The sequence below is a fragment of the Parambassis ranga genome, chromosome 16, assembly GCF_900634625.1.
Source record: "Parambassis ranga chromosome 16, fParRan2.1, whole genome shotgun sequence".
In the NCBI taxonomy this organism is placed as follows: domain Eukaryota; kingdom Metazoa; phylum Chordata; class Actinopteri; family Ambassidae; genus Parambassis; species Parambassis ranga.
This window is the reverse complement of record NC_041036.1, coordinates 8288700-8310172: the sequence shown is the minus strand read 5'-3', so window position 1 is coordinate 8310172 and position 21473 is coordinate 8288700. Positions and strand designations below refer to the sequence as shown.

The 21473-nt window shown below is 40.4% G+C and overlaps 1 protein-coding gene across 3 annotated transcripts in view; it reads right to left on the bottom strand.

The window, feature by feature from the left end:
• Positions 1–21473, bottom strand: part of triob (trio Rho guanine nucleotide exchange factor b) — an 81694-nt gene that overhangs the window by 46809 nt on the left and 13412 nt on the right. For all 3 annotated transcript variants that reach the window (XM_028424637.1, XM_028424638.1, XM_028424639.1), the window contains exons 3-5: positions 4066–4140; positions 3084–3198; positions 904–1096 (exon numbers count right to left, since the gene is read on the bottom strand). In XM_028424637.1, the coding sequence (XP_028280438.1) occupies positions 904–1096; positions 3084–3198; positions 4066–4140 (383 nt within the window). The remainder of the gene's footprint in view (positions 1–903; positions 1097–3083; positions 3199–4065; positions 4141–21473) is intronic.

Here is a 21473-nt window from a genome sequence, read left to right as displayed (position 1 = left end):
TGGACAGAGAGAGAAAAGGAGAACAATCAGAACATATCGTCATCCCCAAACTGCAACTTAATTAAATGTTAACTATTCAAAACATTTACAGTGTTAAACCTAGATTATGAAAAGAATGTGCAAAGTCAGTGCTCTGCGTCTCTACTGTTTAGATAGGTGTGGCGACAAAAGGCAAAACTAGAGCATTCATGTTTTTGTTAATAAGCTGCAAATACAGGAATATAAACTCTAAGGAAGTAAAAACAGAAGGTGCTGAGGTTCACTGGAGAAAGTGAACACAACACAAACAAAGCAAATGGTTTTGTAATTTTATTTAAATTGTAAACAGCAGAAGTGGATCTTAAGACTTTTAAGGAAAGATTCAATGATTTATATCATTAAAAAATTCATTACAAGATGCTGCAAGAAGAGTTCTATCACCAGTTTCTAGATACAAGTATTTTTTTTTTTAGCATTTGTAAAAACACATCTCGACTCTCCTCTATCAAAGCAGCACTTATCAATGGTGCATCATAAAAAAGCAGCTTATCCAAACCCAAATCACTACAGATGGGATTCTTTGCCATGTCCTATATAATCTGTTTCCATAGTAACTGGGTCAGAACTAAATATACCAGCTCCTCATGCCCACACGGGACAGAATAGTGCCACTGTCACAGAGCAGCAGTCCAATTAGAGACTGATAAAGTGAGGCCGATGGCTAGGCTAAACTAGCTAGAAATCCAACAGCTTATAACAAGAGTTCAACAGAGCAATAGCAGTATCTTCATCAGGTAAAAATAAATACACCAGCACTCAAAATAGATCATGCAAAGCTGTGTAATGGCTTCTTTAAAACATCACAATGATGACAATGAATCCCATATTAAAAACGTCAACTAAGACAGGCAGACTGCCTCTCACCTCAAATTCAAACTTAGAGCTGCCGAAGTTGGTCCTCTGCTTCTGCCAGAAGTTGTCCGGCTTGATGATGAGCGCAACGTGGATGCAAGACGGAAAAGATTCCTGAAGGATCTTTAACAGAGGTTTGATGCTGTCCCACTTGGAACCACGCATGTCCACAATGACTGTGAAGCCATGTCTGGCCACCTCCTCACTGCAGAAGAGAATAAATAAAGAGGTCAAACAAAGGAGTAAATGATTTTACAGTGCTAACACAAAACCATTGGGCCAGACCAGAGTTTAACAATGTCTAAAACAAAAAGAAAAAATGTCATAAATCGTTGCAACACTAACATAGAAAACTGCAGGAAGAGCTGTTTTTACAGGGTCTGTTATAACTGAAAAAAAAATCATTTAAATCAAAAGATCCCGTCCTCCACAGCATCTGGAGAGGAAAAAAACTGTTAAAACATTCAACCGTTGAAATTTCCACCGCTACTCACCAGGAGTCCTGCTGCTGTACAATTCCATAAAAGGTTAGTTTCTCAGTATTATAGGCTTTAATCTGAATGTGTCTAGCTGGGACACAGAAAAGCAGACACAGGCCCTCCTGCTCTATCTCACACTGACCTCACTCTCTGAAAACACATCAGCGGCCAAATGGGTAGAAGAAAATAGAGAGAGGAGAGAGAGAGAGAGGAGAGCGAGTGAAAGAGAGGGAGGGAGGGAGGGTAAAACTGAAACTCTGGCCTTATTCTGAGTTATGATACTTCTTGCTCTCAAACCAGATTACAGGTACCCTCTGACTAATCTGTTTGTCTTCTTAAAAAATACTTTTTACAGCAACTACATCAACTGTCCAGGACTGTGCTGCTTGCCCTTTTAGAGTAATGCACCATATCCTCTCATATTTGTTATTTTTTTAACATTGAGCAACAATGGCAAGACGGAGCTGGTCTCTCTCAAGCCTTATATTTAATTTGATCTGCACTCCAAACTTTACATTAAGGTGTGTTACATGAAACCAGATATAAATGTACAGGAATGAAAGTTACATCATGGAGATCATGATGGGAATCATATTCATGTACAATCCGCTCTTCCACTGAGTGGCTGAATTGTGATCAGAGTCAAGTATACTTACATACAAAAAAGCTCATTTATAAATATCATGATTACATTATTACTTATTTGGAGACAGTTTGAGCACTACAATATGCTCTCAAATACTAGTAGAAGAAATATGCATTGTCTTTATATGGAATATAACCTAGAACATGATTTTACATTTCTCTCTGAAAAAGATGTAAAAAAAATATGTGCTACTGCAGTCACAATCTGTTGCTGGATGATCCTACATAGTGGGAATTTAAATATAAAATGAGAAGAATTAAAGAAAGAAAAGTTGTCAAGCAAATGTTTAACCCAGGGAACTGCTGGCTTTGAGTATAGTCTTCCCTGACATGCTCCTGGACCCATTTTTTCTTTCTTTCAGTGACTATCTGGACCATATCGCGCCTTAAGACAAACCTACAAACTCTACTGTGAAAAAGACTTTAAAGCACTAGACCTGCAAAGCCATGAAAAGAACAGCACAGAGGAGATCAGATGCAGCACAAGAGTGCAAGCATCCCTCCAAGCTTATCACTATGGGCTCCAAACAGGACAGTCGGGCGATACGTATGCATTACATGTGAAGCACAAGTGCTTTTAGATGTGAAGATCAAGCCTGCATGAACTTCCTGTAGCTACATGTTTTGAGCTCAACCGTTGTTTAATTGAAAGCAACCCAGTTGAACCAGACGTTATCAATAACAGTGCGAGAGTGTGAGAGTGGCTAAGCAGGGTGAGTGGTAACCTACATAAAAGAGTAGTAGCTTTTTCTAGAAAGCTGAGAGGAAATGAGAGGGTAAAAAATGAGGATGGGGGTTTGAATCTCCCCAGAGAATACAAAATTAAACCATCCTGGCTCTTTGTAGCCTCAGGTTTTGCTTCATTGTTTTTTTTAAATCCAAGCAAGGTGGGAAAGTGTGACACAAAGAAAGCAATGAGATGGGTGGAGTGTGTAGGTTAGCAGAGAGGCCTGTTTCAAATTAGCCCAGGATCGGAGAATCAGAGCATGTGCACTTGTGTTTCTGTGCACAGTTAGCAGAGCATACATCCATACTCAGTCTGTATGTGTTTTTGCATACAGTCCCTACCTGGGAATAGTGGCCAGGTACGCTATAAGCCTGCGCAAGTCTTCAGGTCGTATTCTGTCATGGTTGCTCCGTGCTGGAAAAGTGAGAACGGGACCTCCGCGTCTGTCTCTGCCACCTTTGGACAGAAATTAGATCAAGGAGTGAGATTTCAGTAAAAATATATACATATCTATGTATATACATAATATATAGATGTTTATTTACTATTGATCCGAGATTGTTTTGGAACTGTTCGGGAGAAGCCAGACACACAGAAACCAAGAGAAGCTTTACATTCCTCTTATAAGCAAGACAGATATATCTGCTGCTTCTGTTGAAGTGGAGTCACATACCCTCCAATATTCTACCACAAAGAGATCTTTACACAGTGCAGCACTGCTCTGAGATGACAGCAGTTCATTTGTATGGGTACCATCTGTGAATATGTCTGCAATTAGTCACAGCTATACTGAGTCAAATTGAAGTGTAAGGGGTCAAATTAGTCTCACGATGACAAGACTGGTAATAGCCTTTTGGTCACACTGCAGCAACAAACAATGAACAGAGAAAAGTACTCTCTGAAATCACACACAACTATATTTGCCGATGCTTGTGCAGTTAATGAGGTAAAGGTCAGGTCAGAACCAGGATGAGTCAGAGAAATAAGTGAGGGTCCATAAATAACTTCCAAGTATGATAAGGGAAACTGGAATTCTTTAAGAAAACATACCCCATCTGGCATGCTGTGACATTTGTGCGTCGTTACATACAGTGTGTTCCAGTGTTGTTGTCCTGGCTTACAGGAGATAACTGGCTAAATCAGCTAAACTCATCTATGCACAAGTCATCTACAGTCTATCCAACAGCTGACTGTGTGGCAATACTGGCTCTGACAATAAGAAAAAGTACAATATGGAATGACTTGCTGAGGAGTTGTGACCATGGACCTGATGAGCATGAGGTCATTATCATAATGCAGTATTATGCTCTAATTATTTCTGACCTGAGAGAAAGGCGACCTTCTCCTTCAAGATGGGAAGCACATCAATGGCCTTCATATCCTCATTGCGATGGAACCCTGAAACACAAAGAAAAACACAGAGGTAAGCCAAGACATAAGAAAACTGGACAATCGAATAAACACACTTTCATAACACTGTGCAGGTGAAGTGACCTACTACACTGTGTTTAAAGTTCACTTAAATCACATCTATTAAGCATCACTGTCTGCGGGGGAAACAACTTTATTTGCCAATAAAGCAACACACTTAAGCACAGCCTTAACACATTTAGGACAATTCTTTTCTTTACAATTGTATTACATCAAAATTCTATTTATAATGACACACAGGATTTTCCTCCACAGTCCTGCCATAGTCTGTCATGGAATGATCTTCAAATGTCAACCCCTTTGCCTCGCCTCCTCAACAGATGGCACTTTGGTTAATACCAAGAAGCAAGATGGAGCAATTCTACACACACACACACACAGACACACACACACACACACACACACACAGACACACACACGATCAATCGGATGAGCTGTCTTGTCAGAGCAGTCATCAATGCAATGGATTTCACTGAAGAGTGTAATGTATAGTTATTGATACAGTCAATTATCATATCACATGACATTTAGCACATGTAATAGTAACCGATAAAAACTGATATTATTAAGCAAAATTTCTGGAAAGCTCTGGAAAGCTCCGTTAATGTATAGCTAAAAGCAATTAAAAGCAATATTCCTCATGCAGATGTGACTCATCTCTCTTACTAATAGACCTGCACACACAGAAAATATGCATCTATTATCTCATATTAGATTTTGTTATATTAAATCCTTCCATGTAATCACAATTATATCACCTGAGCTAGCACTAACTCAGGCTGGATTACTTCTGAGTGATGTCATAGATTAACATACTGACAAAGCCACATAAAGATAAGACAGAGTATCATGGCAAGTAGTCTGCTGTTTGGGAAATCAGAGTATAGGGAAATGCTTCATAGGAAAGAGCCTTGACAGTTATAATATAAACATTTATTTGCTGACTACAGGATAGAAATGGGCTAATTAGATGGCTAGACTGCTGAGTGCTGAAACAAACACATATACACACACAGAAAATGTTCTCCAATAAGCCAGCCAGCCATGAGTCTGAATTCCTTCTCAACCATTATCTCCAGCAGGAGCTAACGATTACTTCAAGTTTTTACTCTTGACATTTAAACATTATTCAGGCCACAATTATATATGAGTGAAATGATCAAATGACTAATGATTTTTCAGCATGAGTACCATTAAAACTATGACAGCTGCATCCAGCTGGAAAATGAGTTATAACCTGAAAATACAAAGGAAGAGAAGAGCTGGGCCAGAGTGCAAAGTAAAGGCAGGGAAAGATGGAAAGGATGGAGAGCCAGATGAAAAGATATAAATTGCAGATTAGGAATGTGTGGTAAAGTAAAAGAAAAAAAGACAGAGAAATGGTTAAATAACTCTACAGGGTTTTAATGGCTCCTGTAATATTGATTTCAGCCAAGGTTCAAGGGAGTTAGGAGCAGCAGTTGGGCCTTTGTGACAGCCCATCAGCTCGCTGCAGGAGGGGACTGAGTGGACATAACCTGACTCACGACTAATGTCGCAACCAGCTGAGACAAGATGGGACTGACGTAGCAATAATGGTTTCACTCTCAAGAAAAAGAGCCAACAAGCTGAGTGCCTCTCTTCACACTCATGTTTTTTATGATCTCCCTCTCTGTTTCTGTCTGTCTCTTTTATAACCTGCTGCACCTGTTTCTCATCCAATCCCTGTCTCGCTACCACACACACACACAGTATGGCGAGAGCAGCTGGAACCATCCTGAAAACTGTGATGTAGACTTCAAAATAAAAATCTCTTGCACATTGTGTTATCTCGTGTCTGTGTGTGTGTGTTTCCTGTGAAGTGTGCCCAGACACATTTCTCACTGTGGTGGTTTATGTAAGATACTGGCTCTGGCACACAGCCAGGGCTGACCTCTGTTATTCTGCTGCAGCCCTGCTAAAACTGCACATTCAGGTCTGCAAGCCTGGCAGATAGCTGGATATACATGAACCGGGTTTATAGAGAGGACTGTAGCAATCTGGAAACAGATGTGGCTGTCGTTCTTGACATTGATTTTTTTTTTAAACTAGACGTTTTGCATCTCAATTCCTTAGCTGTGTTTTATGGTCCTTTCATGTTGTAAGAGTTGCAAGTAAAATTGTGCAACAGGAGCCAAAACTATTTTTAGGAAAATAAGGTTTGTATGGATCAAAGTTGCCTTCTTGCCTTCATCTTGATGGTTTACATTTATAAATCCTGATATTAGACTTAGAAATTAGTTCAGGATTTGGTCCTAAGTCAGATATCTGATTTGTGACCACATGGCATGAAATCGGACTCTCATGCTGGAATCTTTTTGCATATACACACATGCTGCGTGTTGCTGCCCTTGACGTGCAGAGACCCACCTTGGTGTAACTAAAGCTTTTTATCATGCAATAACTTTCATCCCATTAAACTTGTTTAATAATGAAAGCGATCCTGTGAAGAAAACGAGTAATTTGTTGGTGGAGAGTATTGATTCCATGGCGTGCTGGCTCCTCGCGTGCACACAGCAAAATAGACACACAAGTGCACATACTGTTTAAATGCAGTAAATACCCTGCAGTAATAAGCAGAAGCATTGGAACACAGTGATTCATGAAATCCCATCATTGCCTCTTGATACACACACCACTAACACACAGGCATATATGTGACAATCTCTCCTCTTTAACTACTCACGCAGCCATTCATTTACAAGTCTGCTGAGCATGAAATAAAGCTTTTCAATCACAGACTGCTTGTTCGTAACAGACTTGTAATAAGAGCAATCCATTTTACTGGCAGTGTGCACTCAGTGCCATGTAACCATGATAAAAATGCATACATCCCCCACAATAAGGCCTTTACAGTGAGCCATTGTGTGATTATTACGCATAACATCTGGAGCGAATGATAACCAGACAGGTGTAAACAGCACATATGACAGGTAGTGGATCATTGAGACATGAGCAGAGCGTGCCAGTCTGTCATTCATGACACATATAGGATACATGGGCAGTCACGTGTGCACTTTCTCTTGCACATTTAGTAATGGAGTGGATGTTGTGCAGACATCCATCACAAGGACACAATGAAATTTGTAAATGTTACCCAGCTAAGTACCTGAGAAGAGTAGCACTCTATTCTGCATTACTCAATTTAGTCAAAAAAGTCACAACCTCCCTTTTTGTTGTGTACTAACACAAACTGTCCACTGAGTCAGTGATGGCAGCAACTTGTTACAGAACAGAAGTCAGCTACCAGTCTTAAGCGGTGTTATTCTAGTAGGACACAGAACCACAGAATTCAGGAGGTGAGGACACCAAATTGTAGCTTGCATTTGACTTGAAGACACAGAATGACTGAGTCGTACGTGGGAGTGAACAGTTCTGTGCTTGGTTTTAGAACAATTTCTCACAGTGTATGTTTTTGTAAAGCTCAGTTTCAAAGTCTCCGTGAAAATATTTTCCATGCAGTTGGAGCTCTGACTACACTGCGTGTTCACTCCGGTTTTTTTTTCTACAATAATTTTAAAAAGTAAACTGAAAAAAGCAGTGGTAGATTCACCCTGTTGTCTCTATAGTAATAGATGAGCATTCATCTATCAATTCACATAACTGCGTAAAAATTCCTTTCCCTTTTCTCTCCTAACCACAGACTGGAAGCTATAAATACTGATCTAAATACAAAACTAAAGAGCAGATTGTCTTCAGTGTTGTTTCGATTTTTCACACCACAGCCTGAAAACATCCTACATCTTTTAGGATCCAAACTGGGTTGCAGACTTGTTTCCTGGTGGGTTTAATGAGATGTAATGGGGAGTGAATGCTCTAAGTTTAGATAGAATGAAGATAATAAACAAACCACTGACCAAAATCATGCAGGGATATGGAAGAAATCCCTTCACCTACAAACACTGTAACCCCAACTCATAATCTAAAATAAGCTAAACCTTTATATCTGTGACCATTTTCCACCAGAATGCTGGAATACACAGCCGCACTGCACAGGGCCAATCCCTTTGATTGCAATCCTTTAGACCACAGGCTAGACTGTACATGGTGCATCTGTACAGCCTGGCACGCCACATGATGCCAATCCTCTGGCTCATAACCTCGTAACCTCAAACTTAGACCAATTACAAGCTAGGCAGCATGTGTAGTGCAGTAGAACCATGCAGGCCTGTCACATAATACTGCACAAATATACTACAGTACAATTCCCCTGGCTGTTGTCCTGAACCGTCTCAGCACGAACCTGATAACAGACACTCTGGCTGCCGGTGAATGGTGATATCCGATGATTCAAAGCATTACAAATATGTTCTCTTCAATTTATTTGTAATCACAGCTGTGGAAAAAAAAGTATGACTTTTTAGAATTCAGTCTTTGTTATTGACAAAGATTTACAGTGGATTTGACTGTGATGGATTTCAGATGGTTCTTTCATGCTTCAGCTCTGGGTCAGAGCCCAGTATGTGAACCTTTCTATGAGTTTGTGTGAAAAGAGAGAACTGGGAGGCATTTGTCACACTGCTCAGCGTGGTTTTGGCTCAGTTTGTCCCAACTTGGATGGGCTTTAAAATGTGCAGAGGGAAACACAGCCGCAACTGAGGAAGTGTGGGAGTGGATTGGTTTACAGGGTCATTAGAAGTGCTTATTGGACAGTATAAGACAATACCTCTGGAAACCCCCTCTCACCCTGTACATTTCCACCAGTCTGTGTCAACCTTTTTGTGGATATGTACCGTTCAAAAGTTTGGGGTCACTTGGAAATGTCTTTATTTTTTTTTAAAAAGTTTTTGTTGTTTTTTTCAATGAAGATAACATTAAAGTAATCAGACATACAGTCTAGACGTTGTTAATGTGGTAAATGACTACTCTGGATTTTTAATGGAATATATACAAAGGTATACAGAGGCACTTTTCCAGCAACCATCACTCCTGTGTTCTAATGCTACATTGTGTTAGCTAATCGTGTTAAAAGGCTAATTGATGATTAGTAAACTCTTGTGAAATTATCACAGATCAGAGAAGCTATAGACCTGGCCTGGTGACCCCAAACCTTTGAACAGTAGTGTATGTATTTTTACTGTATGTGGGCATCTGTATCTTTGCAAGGCTCACTTAAAGTAAAGGCACTTTTACTTGAAAAAAAAAGGACCTGTGCACAAAAATTCAACAACAGCTATCCCTGCCCAGAAATCTGTGCAGAAATCTCTGAATATCAACCAGCATGTTTTCCAGGCAATGATGCTGTTATGGTGTCCACAGCCGGTGTTCACAGTGTGATACCAACCAGCTTTTCTGTAATTGGTATTTTGTTAAAGTTCGTGTTTGGCTCTTCTGTCCTTTGGAGCCAACTTCATTAGTCTACATAAGTAAGATATAAGTCATAAGAAGTTGAGAAAACTCTACCCAATTCTTTTACATTAAATTGTAAGCCTGAACCAAGAAATGAATTTATGATATATCTGCCATATGAAGATGCCTTTTTGTGTACTATTTCAGTCCACCCCCCTGTGTGTAGGGATATCAAGCTGTCATTCCACTACATGTTGTTGTGGCCAGCTTGAATGTTTGGCCTCGTCTCTATGATAGGTTGCTACAAGAAGGGCAGTCGTTATGTCCCGTGTGACAACCTTAAACTAGAACAGCAAGTGTGTTTGTGTGTGTGTGTGTTGCCTTGGTGCAACAGGGTGAGATGACAAACAAACTACTGAGCGCTTAATCTTTTCATTTCACCATCTGTCTTTGACTTCATGTCCTTTTCATTTATTGTTTCCCCTTTTCTTTTTTTACGGTTACTCACACTCACTCTTCTTCCCTTACATAGAAAGCCACTTCTAGCCGCCTCTGCTATACTCTGCTCCAATTCAGTGACCTTCACCCAAAGCTGGCAGGGGGCCTGGGGACTGTGGTGAGCTCAACTTTCATCAGGTTTCTCATACTGTTGTTACAGTGTGGCTTACAGCAAAAATAACACTTTGCTCCTACCACAACCCATCGACCTGAGTATAACCCCTGAGCACAGCAAAAAAGGACATGAATAAGTCATAACAAATGGGAAGGGGAGGCTAGGAAACGAAAACTTATATCTCTCACACCATGCCTAAGTGCTTTATCTGTTGTCTGTAGTGTGAAGACTTCAAACAAAACAATGCTGTCCTTAATGATCTGTCCATTCATTAATGAATCATTTCTCTAAAATTCTCTCTAAAATGTTGTGGTCATGTAAAACACAGAATAGCAAACCAGCCCAATACCAGCTCTGTAACTCACACTATACAGTACACAATTCTCTACATATAAGTGTTATTTAGCAGTGTGTGTGTGTGTGTGTGTGTGAGCAGTTAAGCAGCAATGCACAAACAAACAATGCAGTCTTAGTAAATGTGAATGTCAAGGCTACTTCACTGAGCTGTTTGTGAGACCAGTGAAGGACACAATCAAAAGTTTCAATGCTCCACTGTGGTCACATCTGTACTCTCACAATAGTGCTGTCCTAAAAAGTATATATATATATATATATATATATATATATATACACACACAGGAGTTATTTACAGAGGCCACACTGGGGACATGTCCCCTGCTCTCTGCTTTTTGCTGTCTGAAAACAAACTAAAAATGGAGGAACCACATGAACTAGGACCATGTCGAGGCTGATTAACAGTGCACTTTCCTCCCTTTCTTCCTGTCCTGCTCTAAGCCAAAACAGATTCAAACAGCTCAGGAGAAAACGTCCAAGAATTCAATTCTCCACACCCGAGTGGACAATGACAGGATAATCCAAAAAAATTGAGATGCTACTCCAGCTGGTTGTGGGGAGTTCACCGTGAGCAGGTCAGCAGTCCATCACAAGACAAGCACCGAGAAACATCAACCATTTACATCTCTCACTATATCTATATATATATATAGATATACCATTTACATCTATATATATAGAGATGTATATGATGATGTTTCTCTGTGCTTGTCTTGTGATGGACTGCTGACCTGCTCACGGTGAACTCCCCCACATACATATATATACATATATATATATATATATATATATATATATATATATATATATATATATATATATATATATATATATATATATATATATATAACTAATTTAGACTCATAACTGAATCTGCACATCTTTATCCTGTGGTAGAAAATACGTAAAACAAGGAGGACAAACAACAAAGCTCATGCAGACACAGAGCAAACAGCTCACACCATTATACCACAGATATTATCTAATCAGTTGCATTAAGAGGAGGACATTATTAATGCACCCGGATTTCCAGAGTGGTTTGACTCTGCATATATTCCTAGAAATGTCTTGCATGTGCTATAAAAACAGTTACAATAATATGCAGATGAGGCACAAACACATAAAGCTGGAGTATGCAGGCATGAATGAACGATGCACAAATATAAAAAAAGAGATTGTTTCTCTGTGTAGTTTCATTAATAATGGTTGGGATGCACCTTGAGGGATTATGAGAGCTGTGTGTGTTGTTGTTATGATGTTACAGCTGTTTCTGTATTCTTTTCACAACTCACTGAGCCTAAATAACAACCTCACCTCCGTGTACGATATACAAATATCTTTGTTTCTTATTTCTCATTTGATTTCCTACTACTGCCTCTCCCTCTGCTGACTCTATTGGCTTCTGACATACTTAGTGCTCCCCTAGGCCTCACTATTGGCAACATGCTGTATCATTTGTCAGTACTTAATACAATCAGGGTTTACACAGAGGCAAAAAGTTGTACCACATGTAAACTGATTTCTTTTCAATCACAGCGATATAAATGTTTCAGGCGAACAGGAAATGTAAAAATAATGCTACACAGACACAAAATCTTTCTGGTATCATCAGTTCTAAAATCTTACAACTAAAGCAGCAACCCTTGGAAGCACCTCTTATGTTTATTAATGACCAACTCTGTTCTACCCATCTTTTATACACAGGAATACATTTTCTTGGGCGGGCATAATGAGACGCAAAAAGTGCAAGCACAGTCTGCAGCAAGGTTTAATGGGTCATCCAGCATTTTTGTGTTTCCCCGAGCATCATCAAAGACACTATTGCAGCACAGTGCATCAACATTACCTTTTACAGGGTCTATAAATGAAGTTTTCAATTGATCTTACTGTAAAAGTAAAGAGGGGCCATCCTTATGTTCTTTGGTGTACAAGGAGAGGACTCCTCTCAGTTGAAAAGATTGATCTGACAGTTGGGTAGTCATAACCATAATTCACAGGTTTAAGTTTTGTCTTGGGTTTGGCAGATGTATTTTAAATTAAACCACAGCGCAGGCTGTGCTGTGCTCCCCCTCAGCTGGCCTTGCTGTGATCTCATCCTGCAGTGCTCTCATGACGAATAGCACCATTTCTCCTAATCGCCTCTGAGCAGTCATCTCCTCAGACACCTGCATTCATTAGCCCTGCAGGCCCCAAGTCCTGTGACTGAGCAAGTAGGGACAAAAAACAATTGTTTTTACCAAGAGAGAAAGGACTGATGGATTGCTACATCCAGCCTGATTTTTTTTACCTTCTTCACAGGCACTTTTGGGTCTCACCTGTGCTTAAGACTTAGCCCAGCTGTCCTGGGCAATCTGTCTCAGCACCACCACGGCTAGCAGGATGCAGCTGCAGGCAGGCTAATAAACTGTCCAAAACGTGATGCAAAGGGTATTTTCTGTAACTTTTTTTCTTCTATTTATATTCAACAGTAAGTAAAAGAGTTTTGTCTCTGCGCAGCACAGCACAAATGACCCATATATACCAAACTGCAATGAGGGCGCCTCAAGCATAAAGGCTGACAGCAATAAGGGAACAATGCACACAGAGACAGCAGCCTTTGGCATCCTTTCTCTTCCAACAAACATCAACAATAAACACATACATCTATGTGTCAGCTTTTATAGAGACCAGAACATTGGAGCAATATTTAACCCAACATAAACCAACTAAAGAGAATAAAACTAGTGTGTCAAATGGTACAGAGGAACACTGCTCAGCCTCACAATCTAACAGCATTTTGCTTGATTTACTGTAAGGGTCACTCCGTGTTCCTGTAATTTGGTTCCCTTGGGAATCGACTATAAAGCAGCTGCACTGCATCACACTTTAACGTACCGAACATGATCTAAATAGTACATTTTGTCCAGGAAATAATATCAGTACACACATAGGAGTCTAGGTGCAGTTTGTTATTCAGCCACTGAATGATTCCCTCCCATATCCCACCTCAGACAGAGCTCATACATACTATATGTAGTATAGTAACAATCATTTTCCTTAGGAACAGGCACGAAACTATCAGTATTGTGCAGAAAAATGTGTATGCTATGCAACTTACTCAAGGAAATATAATAAAGAACACACACAAACAATGCAACAACATCAACAAAACAACCAACAAAAACGAGGACTAAACAGGCATTTGATTAATAAATGAAGTAAACTAACCATCAAAAACATCAAATATAAACCTAACAGAACACATACTCTACCTGACAGTCTGATCAGGATTTTCCCAGCCTGGGCGTACTGCCAGCTGTGGTTATCCAACACTGCCATTTTAAACCACAACCAGCAACCAAACCGTTCCAATCAATCTCGGCCTAAACTGCACTCCACGCAGGCTTACAGCCGCTATGCCCCTATGCCCCTAGCAGTTCTATCTCACCATTGTTGCACGGCGAGGTGGCAACTGAAGAACCACCGTGCCATATATATTGGTCAACGCCCCACCACCCACTGAGCTGCAGAGAGCCAAAGGCACTGCCAGCTCCTTTTTTTTGCCTTCACCAACTGGCTTTTCTTTGCTGTGTCCCCCCCATGTCATGAACCCCTCCCCAAAACAAGATTTAGTAACAAGTGCTGCTTTGCATTAAACTGTTTCTCCCCTCCCCGTGTGCCCTACTAGCTCCTCACAGCAAAAAAAAAAAGTTAAGCCAGCCAAACACTTGTCACTGGTGGATTTGAGGGTGAAATAGGCTTTAATAATGATTGGTTGTAATCTTCTCTCTGGCTAATACTCAGATTCTATTGGTCACGGTTAGCCTTTGCACTGCATGGGCCACCTTAATGTAATGTCCTTCTTCTCATCTTTTTGAGTGCATTATCACACCTCACAATGTCTGATACATCACCTGACTTTATCTTTAGAGCTGTTTAAAATAATGCATTTGTTCATAAAGAGTCATGGAAGAAGCTTTTGCATCATCAATTTTTTTTACATCAATAAACCAGAAACATCTTTCAATGTGCACAAATTATATAACCAAATTTCATTTCATCATTTTATGAGTATAAAGTATGTTCAAATACTCATAGCTGCCTGATTGAAACAAAATAAAGAGGTCATTCACTGTTCATATGAAAAGGGAAAAAATAAGTAAAATGGAATAATATGAAATTAATAAGCTAGAAAATAAAAATATAATTAATACAATATTATCAGCATTTAAGCTGCAGCAAGAACTTCCTACTGAAGAGCTGAAGAAACAGTCAATGGGATTTAAATCATGATACTAAGGCTATGATTCAGCATGTCACAATAGACTCTTTTAATTAAAAACACCAAGGAATAAATAAAATAATAATCTCATCACAAAATATAAACTAGTGACTATATTACGGCATGTGCAGACATGCTTGTCACATATCACCAATCAAAATATTTTAAGGTTTACATTCACGTTTCTTATCTTTAGCAGACCACCTACCAACTTTATCTGTCTGTGACGGTTCCGCAGTCAGGCGACCTTTCCTGTCCCTGAGAAAGCCCATGTAGTGTAAGCGGAACAACATGGTCAGACCAGCCATTTTCACCAGAGTCGCTGATATCGATCCAAGGACTCATATATGAGCATCCAAAAGTCTTAATCCTGTTGGTTTAAAACATATGATCCCTGAAGTGTTGAATATGTTCTCAGGGCTCAGGAAAGTGAGTAAAAATAGTTGTATAACTCAAGCACATAAAAATGGAGAGCTGTGTTCGAGGGCTGGACGTCTTCTGAGCACATAAACGCTGACAGTCTCTTGTCTCTGTGAGCTGACTGTCAGCTCAGTGTGCATGCAAGCGGGCCAGGTCACATATCTGACTGATCCTGTTGGAATAAATAACTGACAGGGATTGTCACCTCTCAGAAAGAGAGACAGGGGGCGGTGAGGGAGTCAGCTGTGAGAGTGCACTTATGACTGCTGTTACCATCTGTGTTATAGTAAGCTTACCATATCCATATTGTAGAAACAGGATAACAATCATGTCTATTACCGCTGTAGCAGACCCCAGACTCATGAGGAAAAAGAGGGCAAAGTGACTGAGAAGGACCTCAACTATAAAAGAGGAAGAAAGGTCCTTTTCAGTGCTGAGCAACCATGTGCATCTGTCTGCTTGCAAGCCCACAACAGTATACAGTACACACTCGCTGGGCAGCCAGCTGAGCCGCACCAACACATCAATGAAGTGGAGAGGAGGACGCTTTGTACAGCCCAGGGAACACCATTCATCAGATTCCTCTAACCGAACCATCCAATTGTCCCGCTGCACAACAAAACCAAGCCAATAAACCACAGCAGACCAAATAACTTGACAAGTAGGGAGCAGACGAGAGGGGAGAGTGTCCCTCTGTAGTCCACTGTGTTACTAACTGTCCCCAAAAAAGAAGGAGGCAGAAGAGACAGAGAGAAACAGAATGTGCCTGAGATAACACGGTGTCAGCTCTCCCTTATTCATTATAGACAGCTGTGGCTCAAAGCAGATGGGACCGAAAGGGATGACGTCAGTAGGAGAAGGGACGAAGAGAAAAAGAGAGAGTGATGTATAAGATGTGCTGTCACACAGTTGATTATAGGTAAACAAACTATACCAAGGTGGCATGGTATCCAGACTATAGACAAGGAATTCTTTAAAGACAACTAAATATACAAAAAAAAAGAATAAAAGAATAAAGCATCAAAGTAAGAGTGCATGTCACACTCTCCGTATAAACACCATACACTCACACATGTCGTCTTATTTGGAAAGCAGCAATGTGTTATTGTTCTATTAAACATCATTTTTAGCCCAACAGCTTAAAGGACAGATGGTGAAAACAAGCTTAAGTTGAGCATAAGCATAAAGCTGAGCAAACTTTTAACACTGCCACAATACACAAAAAAAATAAATAAACAGAATACTCTAATAAGTGCATTCTGGCATTTGACAGCAGGATTGTGTGCTCAGCCAAACCTTGACCTCAGCTGACTAACAGAGCAACAGCTGAGCTCTGATAATAGGATTATTTACTCCTCCAAAAGTCAGGGACAAAGCTAACAATGAACATGTGATTAATTTAACAGACAGTTAAACCACAAAAACAATGGAAAAATATATTTTCATCAAAATGTTGTATTCAACTGAAATCCTCCTTGTGAGACTATTATTAACACAAAAGCAAAAGCCAAAATGATCAAAATGAAGTGACCCTGTTTACAAAAGTTAGTGTAAACAGCGTCTGTCTTTCCTTCGTCAACTGCTGTTGCAGATAAAATGTGTGACAAAACTCATTTAGAGCTGCTCAGCAACCAAGTGGTCGTTTTCTTTTTCATAATCAGCATCTTTCCCTAATGATTGCCTCTAGTCCAGAGGGGACCGATCAACAGAAAATCAAGACCAAAAACTGCCCAGCTCTCTTAGTGTGACTGGATGTGTTTGTGTGCACCTGCAGGGCTAAAGGCAGAGTGTTCACAAGCAGTCAGCAGTCAGAGACAGTTCCCACTACTTCTTCCTCACTCCACTCTTCTTCAATCCCACCCTCCACCTCTCTGCTTGCTGCCTCTGTCACTCCATTCCTCTGTGAATAGATTTTCACTAGACTTGTCCTCAACAAAGACCAATGTCCTGTTGATTACACACAAAGCAGACACTGAACTACAGGCTACGGCTCCACGGCCAGCCTCCATGCCAGGAGGTGGCTAGTGGGTCCCACTGGCTATCCACTGTTATTACAGTCCTGAAAACAATTGGCTTATAAAAACAGGGAGCCACAGGACTATCAGGTGGAACATCTGGCTTACATGCATGGATGGCTGCATGCAATTGTGCACAAACACCCCCACCCCCCACAAAATAATCATTGGTCACCAAGAGGGGGAGAAATGTTGCATATTTGACAAACACTGATTTTAATTAACAACATAACAACACATTAAAGTAAACAAGTAGTGCACCTTGCCAGTTGGAACCTTGCCAGCTGATTTACAGCAGTGTTTCTACATAGAGGAATATTTCACACCAATTTAGATAGCTGAGCAGTTCCAAAATCTAATCTCATCTAGTGATTTTCATATTGTGTTAAAGGCTGTTTCCAAACCATTCTGCAAGAGGAGAGGAGGGAGCGGAGGGAACAGAGATATAGGTGAGAAAAGAACCGGAGAACATAAAGAGAAAAAGAGCGAAACAAATGCAGCTTCTGACTGTCTGCTCCCAATCTGCTCCCTTCAAGCCATTTAATTGTGGGTTTTTATGACTGTGGGGCCTCAAATCCAAACAACCCCGAATCACATCTGAATCCAGACTCCACCCTGACTGCATATAGATAGGAGGACACCATATATAGTCATCTTATCCTGTCTGTTTTATCTCTTTGGTTAACACTAAAAAACACCTATGTACAATAATGTATTTAAGATTTATAGTACAATTCTTTTATGATGACACAGAACCAAGAAAAGGGATGCATAAAGTTACAAAAGATCAATTTATTTATCATAATATTCTATGTTTTTAAAATCACCACCTTGGAAAAAAACTAGTAAGTAAAAATGCACAAATGTTCCCGATTAGAATAGAATTAAAACAAGTAAAGCAAGTCTAGTGACAGGAACATTCCTAACATTCCTGACCTTCATATTCCCATCATACAGCTGCAGATGGATCCATATTGATGAGCTGCTTAAGTATTAATAGCTGATGGGTCACCAAGCTCGTTATTAAGGCCAAGAGTCCACACGTCAATGGGACATAAAGAAACAAATAGGAATGTGTCAATTTTGTTAATTTTGTTGGCTATGTCAGCTTTAAGCTTTCTCTAGAACTGCCCATAACAATGATGCTGTGCATCCTTAAGGTCCTGAACACGTGACGAGTACTCTAGAAGGCATCCACAAGGGAATGCATCCTAGCATAAGTGCTAGCTAAAGGCTTTAAAGCGATGTTCATTTTATACAGTGTAATCCTATGTATTCCACAACTACAGACACCCATTGGATCACCAGTCTCAGATGTTCACTGTAAACTATGACATGGATTTCTGTTCAAACATACAGACACCATATCTCTGCTGGAAAAGAGAAGTTCTCCCAAAACCCTTAAGCCAGATTTACACCAGAAGTGTTATGATCGTCAACGGTGCAACAGCCGCTGTGAAGCGCTTCCATTTTAGCCAATCAGAGTACCACCTGCGAAGTGTAAAAAAAAAAAGTACTACTTGTATTTTGGCGCTGTGTTGTGCACCAACCTCATCAAGAAGACAGGAAGTCAAGCAACAGAACACCAGACTGTTTCCAGTAGATTTTCAAAATAAAGTGCTGTGAGACTGAACTCTCGCTCGTGTAACATCGCAATTGGCAGAGAAACGGCCACAGCCATGTACGAGGAGAGATTCATTTTGAAAATAGAGAAACAGCATTTTATATAACATGCTTTTTAACCGGACAACATCAGAAAAGGCAGGGAGAAACAGCAGCAACTGTTTTCAAAGTGGAAAGTGTGGAGCTGCCCTGTGTCTTTGTGTGTTGATGGAGTAAACAGAGGTTTCAGTGACGTGCTCTGTAGCCCAGCCTGTTACATGTAGAGAGGGTGTTAACCATCAGGTAAACAGACAGACTACTACATGATTTTGTGAATTTTGCAGGAGCTTTTAACATATGCATGGATACACCATGCATCAGAAACGCGTCTGGTGGGGATTGATGTCACTCCAGAGAGGCGGTAAAAACGTGCTGCTTCTGTAATGCTTCTGGTGTAAAGCCGGGGTTACACTCCCTCCCTGCCATGTAAACACAAACCTTTGCAGTGAGAAGTGAGACCACATGACTCATGCATTCATTAGTTAGCCGGCAGAACAAAAATAGGCTGCTTTGATGCTGTCCAGAAGTAGCTCTAAGTACAGAGCATTTTACAGAAATCCAAAAGCACTTTTAAGTAGATATCAAGGATTCTTACACTGGAAATCAGAAACACAATGTTAACACAGCGCTCCTGCTCCATTTTGCTCTCCTTCTGATTGTAAATCATTCATTCACGCCTCGTTCGAGTCATATCATACTTACATGGTCCTGCAGACAGGATCTGGATGGACATGTCTTCGGCTCGTCTCAGCACTCAAACCAGTCAACTGACCAATAAAGCAAGCGGCATGACACCAGCGGAGGAATTCCATCCAAATCCAATCCAAGTTCCAGCAGAATAAGAAAGCATACCCTCCCTTCCTAAGATGAATTTTTCCTTTCTTTACGTTCTGCGTTTTTCTTCATTATGTTTCTTCAATAGTGTGTGTCACCTTCTGTCACTGGCCGTCTGCACAGGAATACTACAAATGTCTAATTGCCACATTGCTGCTACCAAATGATCTAAATCTGCACTAATCTGATGTTCTATTGCTTGTTTGGATGAAAGAATGAATACAAAGCCTTCTGATTTTCCCCTGCATAAATAAGCACTTCTCCTGCAGCAGCACAGTCAAAACCTGCAAATACATCTGCTGGAGAGGATGTAGCAGGCATTATGGTGATATCCTCCTGTCCCTGAAGCAGTCAAGCATCCTTTATATCCCTCGAGTCAAGGAGCGACCAGCAAGCACACATATACACCACATCCCCCTGCCCCATCCTTCATGTTTAGCCCCTCCCCTCCACTGGCCACCTCCAGCAAGTGATTGGCTGGTGTACGGGGGGGGAGCGGTTGATGGCGATTGGACGGGTGACAGAGCGGAACCTTGCTTTTCTATGCATCAGTGCTCTCCAGGAAAAGATCTGGAGACAGAGGACAAAGATGATGGTGTGGTAAATGGGAATGATATGAGGGTTTGGAGGGAGCGTGGGTGGGGGCTGGGAAAAGAGTGAATCTGATATGAGTGCAAAGGAATTAACCTTTTTTTTTACGTCAGTGAGAGCTTACAACAGATAGAAGCACATTATCAGACAGTGTGGTGGTGTGTATTTAATGTGTGTGTTTGTGTGTCGGTCAGCTATGCCTGCTAAGAAGAAAAATCATTAATGGAGAACGTAATTTCAGCCATAGCATGATGACGCATAAAGCATTATCTAAAATCACGTGTCTCAGAGATCTCTCTCCATCTCTCACACACACACACACACACACTGCATAAGACCTTGCGTGAGCAGTAACATTACAACCACTGATTACGAAAGGGAATATAAAAGAAATGACTCAGAGAGAAGCCTTTACGTCTAAGGTGTCGGACCATATACATAATACATAGCTAGATGTGGCATTTCCACGACATATCCATTTCACTTGTTTGTTTTTATATAACAATTACAGGTTATTTTATGTTGTCGAATGATTTGGACTGTATAAAGAAAACCATTTCCTTCCTGACAACGGTGCTTCCTTCCATTGTTTTATAAGTGATCAAAGATAATATGAGCATAATAACAGTTAGCTTCGAGTTCCTACCTGAAACATATAACTGTTTTTTGTTGTTGTTGTTGTTTTTAATGTCTCCATTGTGGGACAAATAAAGATTTTCTTAATCGTCTTACTTAATGGCACATCTTTTTCATACAAACCTTTTTGTATGCAGGAAATAAACTGGAAACATTATTATTCAGAGCCATTTTCCACAGTTAAGTAAAGGAAAACATCATTAAGTAACCCCAGTTTAAATAATACATGTGTTTGGAATAAGAAATTTTGCAGATATTTTCCCCCCACCAACCCGGTTTTGTGGAATTGATCGTCTTATTATTTACAGCCGCAGGAAATATTGCACGGCCAAACAGATATCATTATGTTGATATCCTGTGACAGGAGGATGCAAGCTGTGCTTTTTTTTCTGAAAGCAACACAGCCAGTGTTCTACAGCATGATCCAATTAAGGTCGTCTGAGCACACGCACACACACAAACTAGAGACTAACAAGGCACACACACACACACAGGTTATGACGTGCACAGCGTGCGCACACACACACGCAGACATAAGTGTGAACTGCATGAGACACACAAAAAGTGCACGCAGAGACATGACACAAAAAACAAACTCAAGTCAACT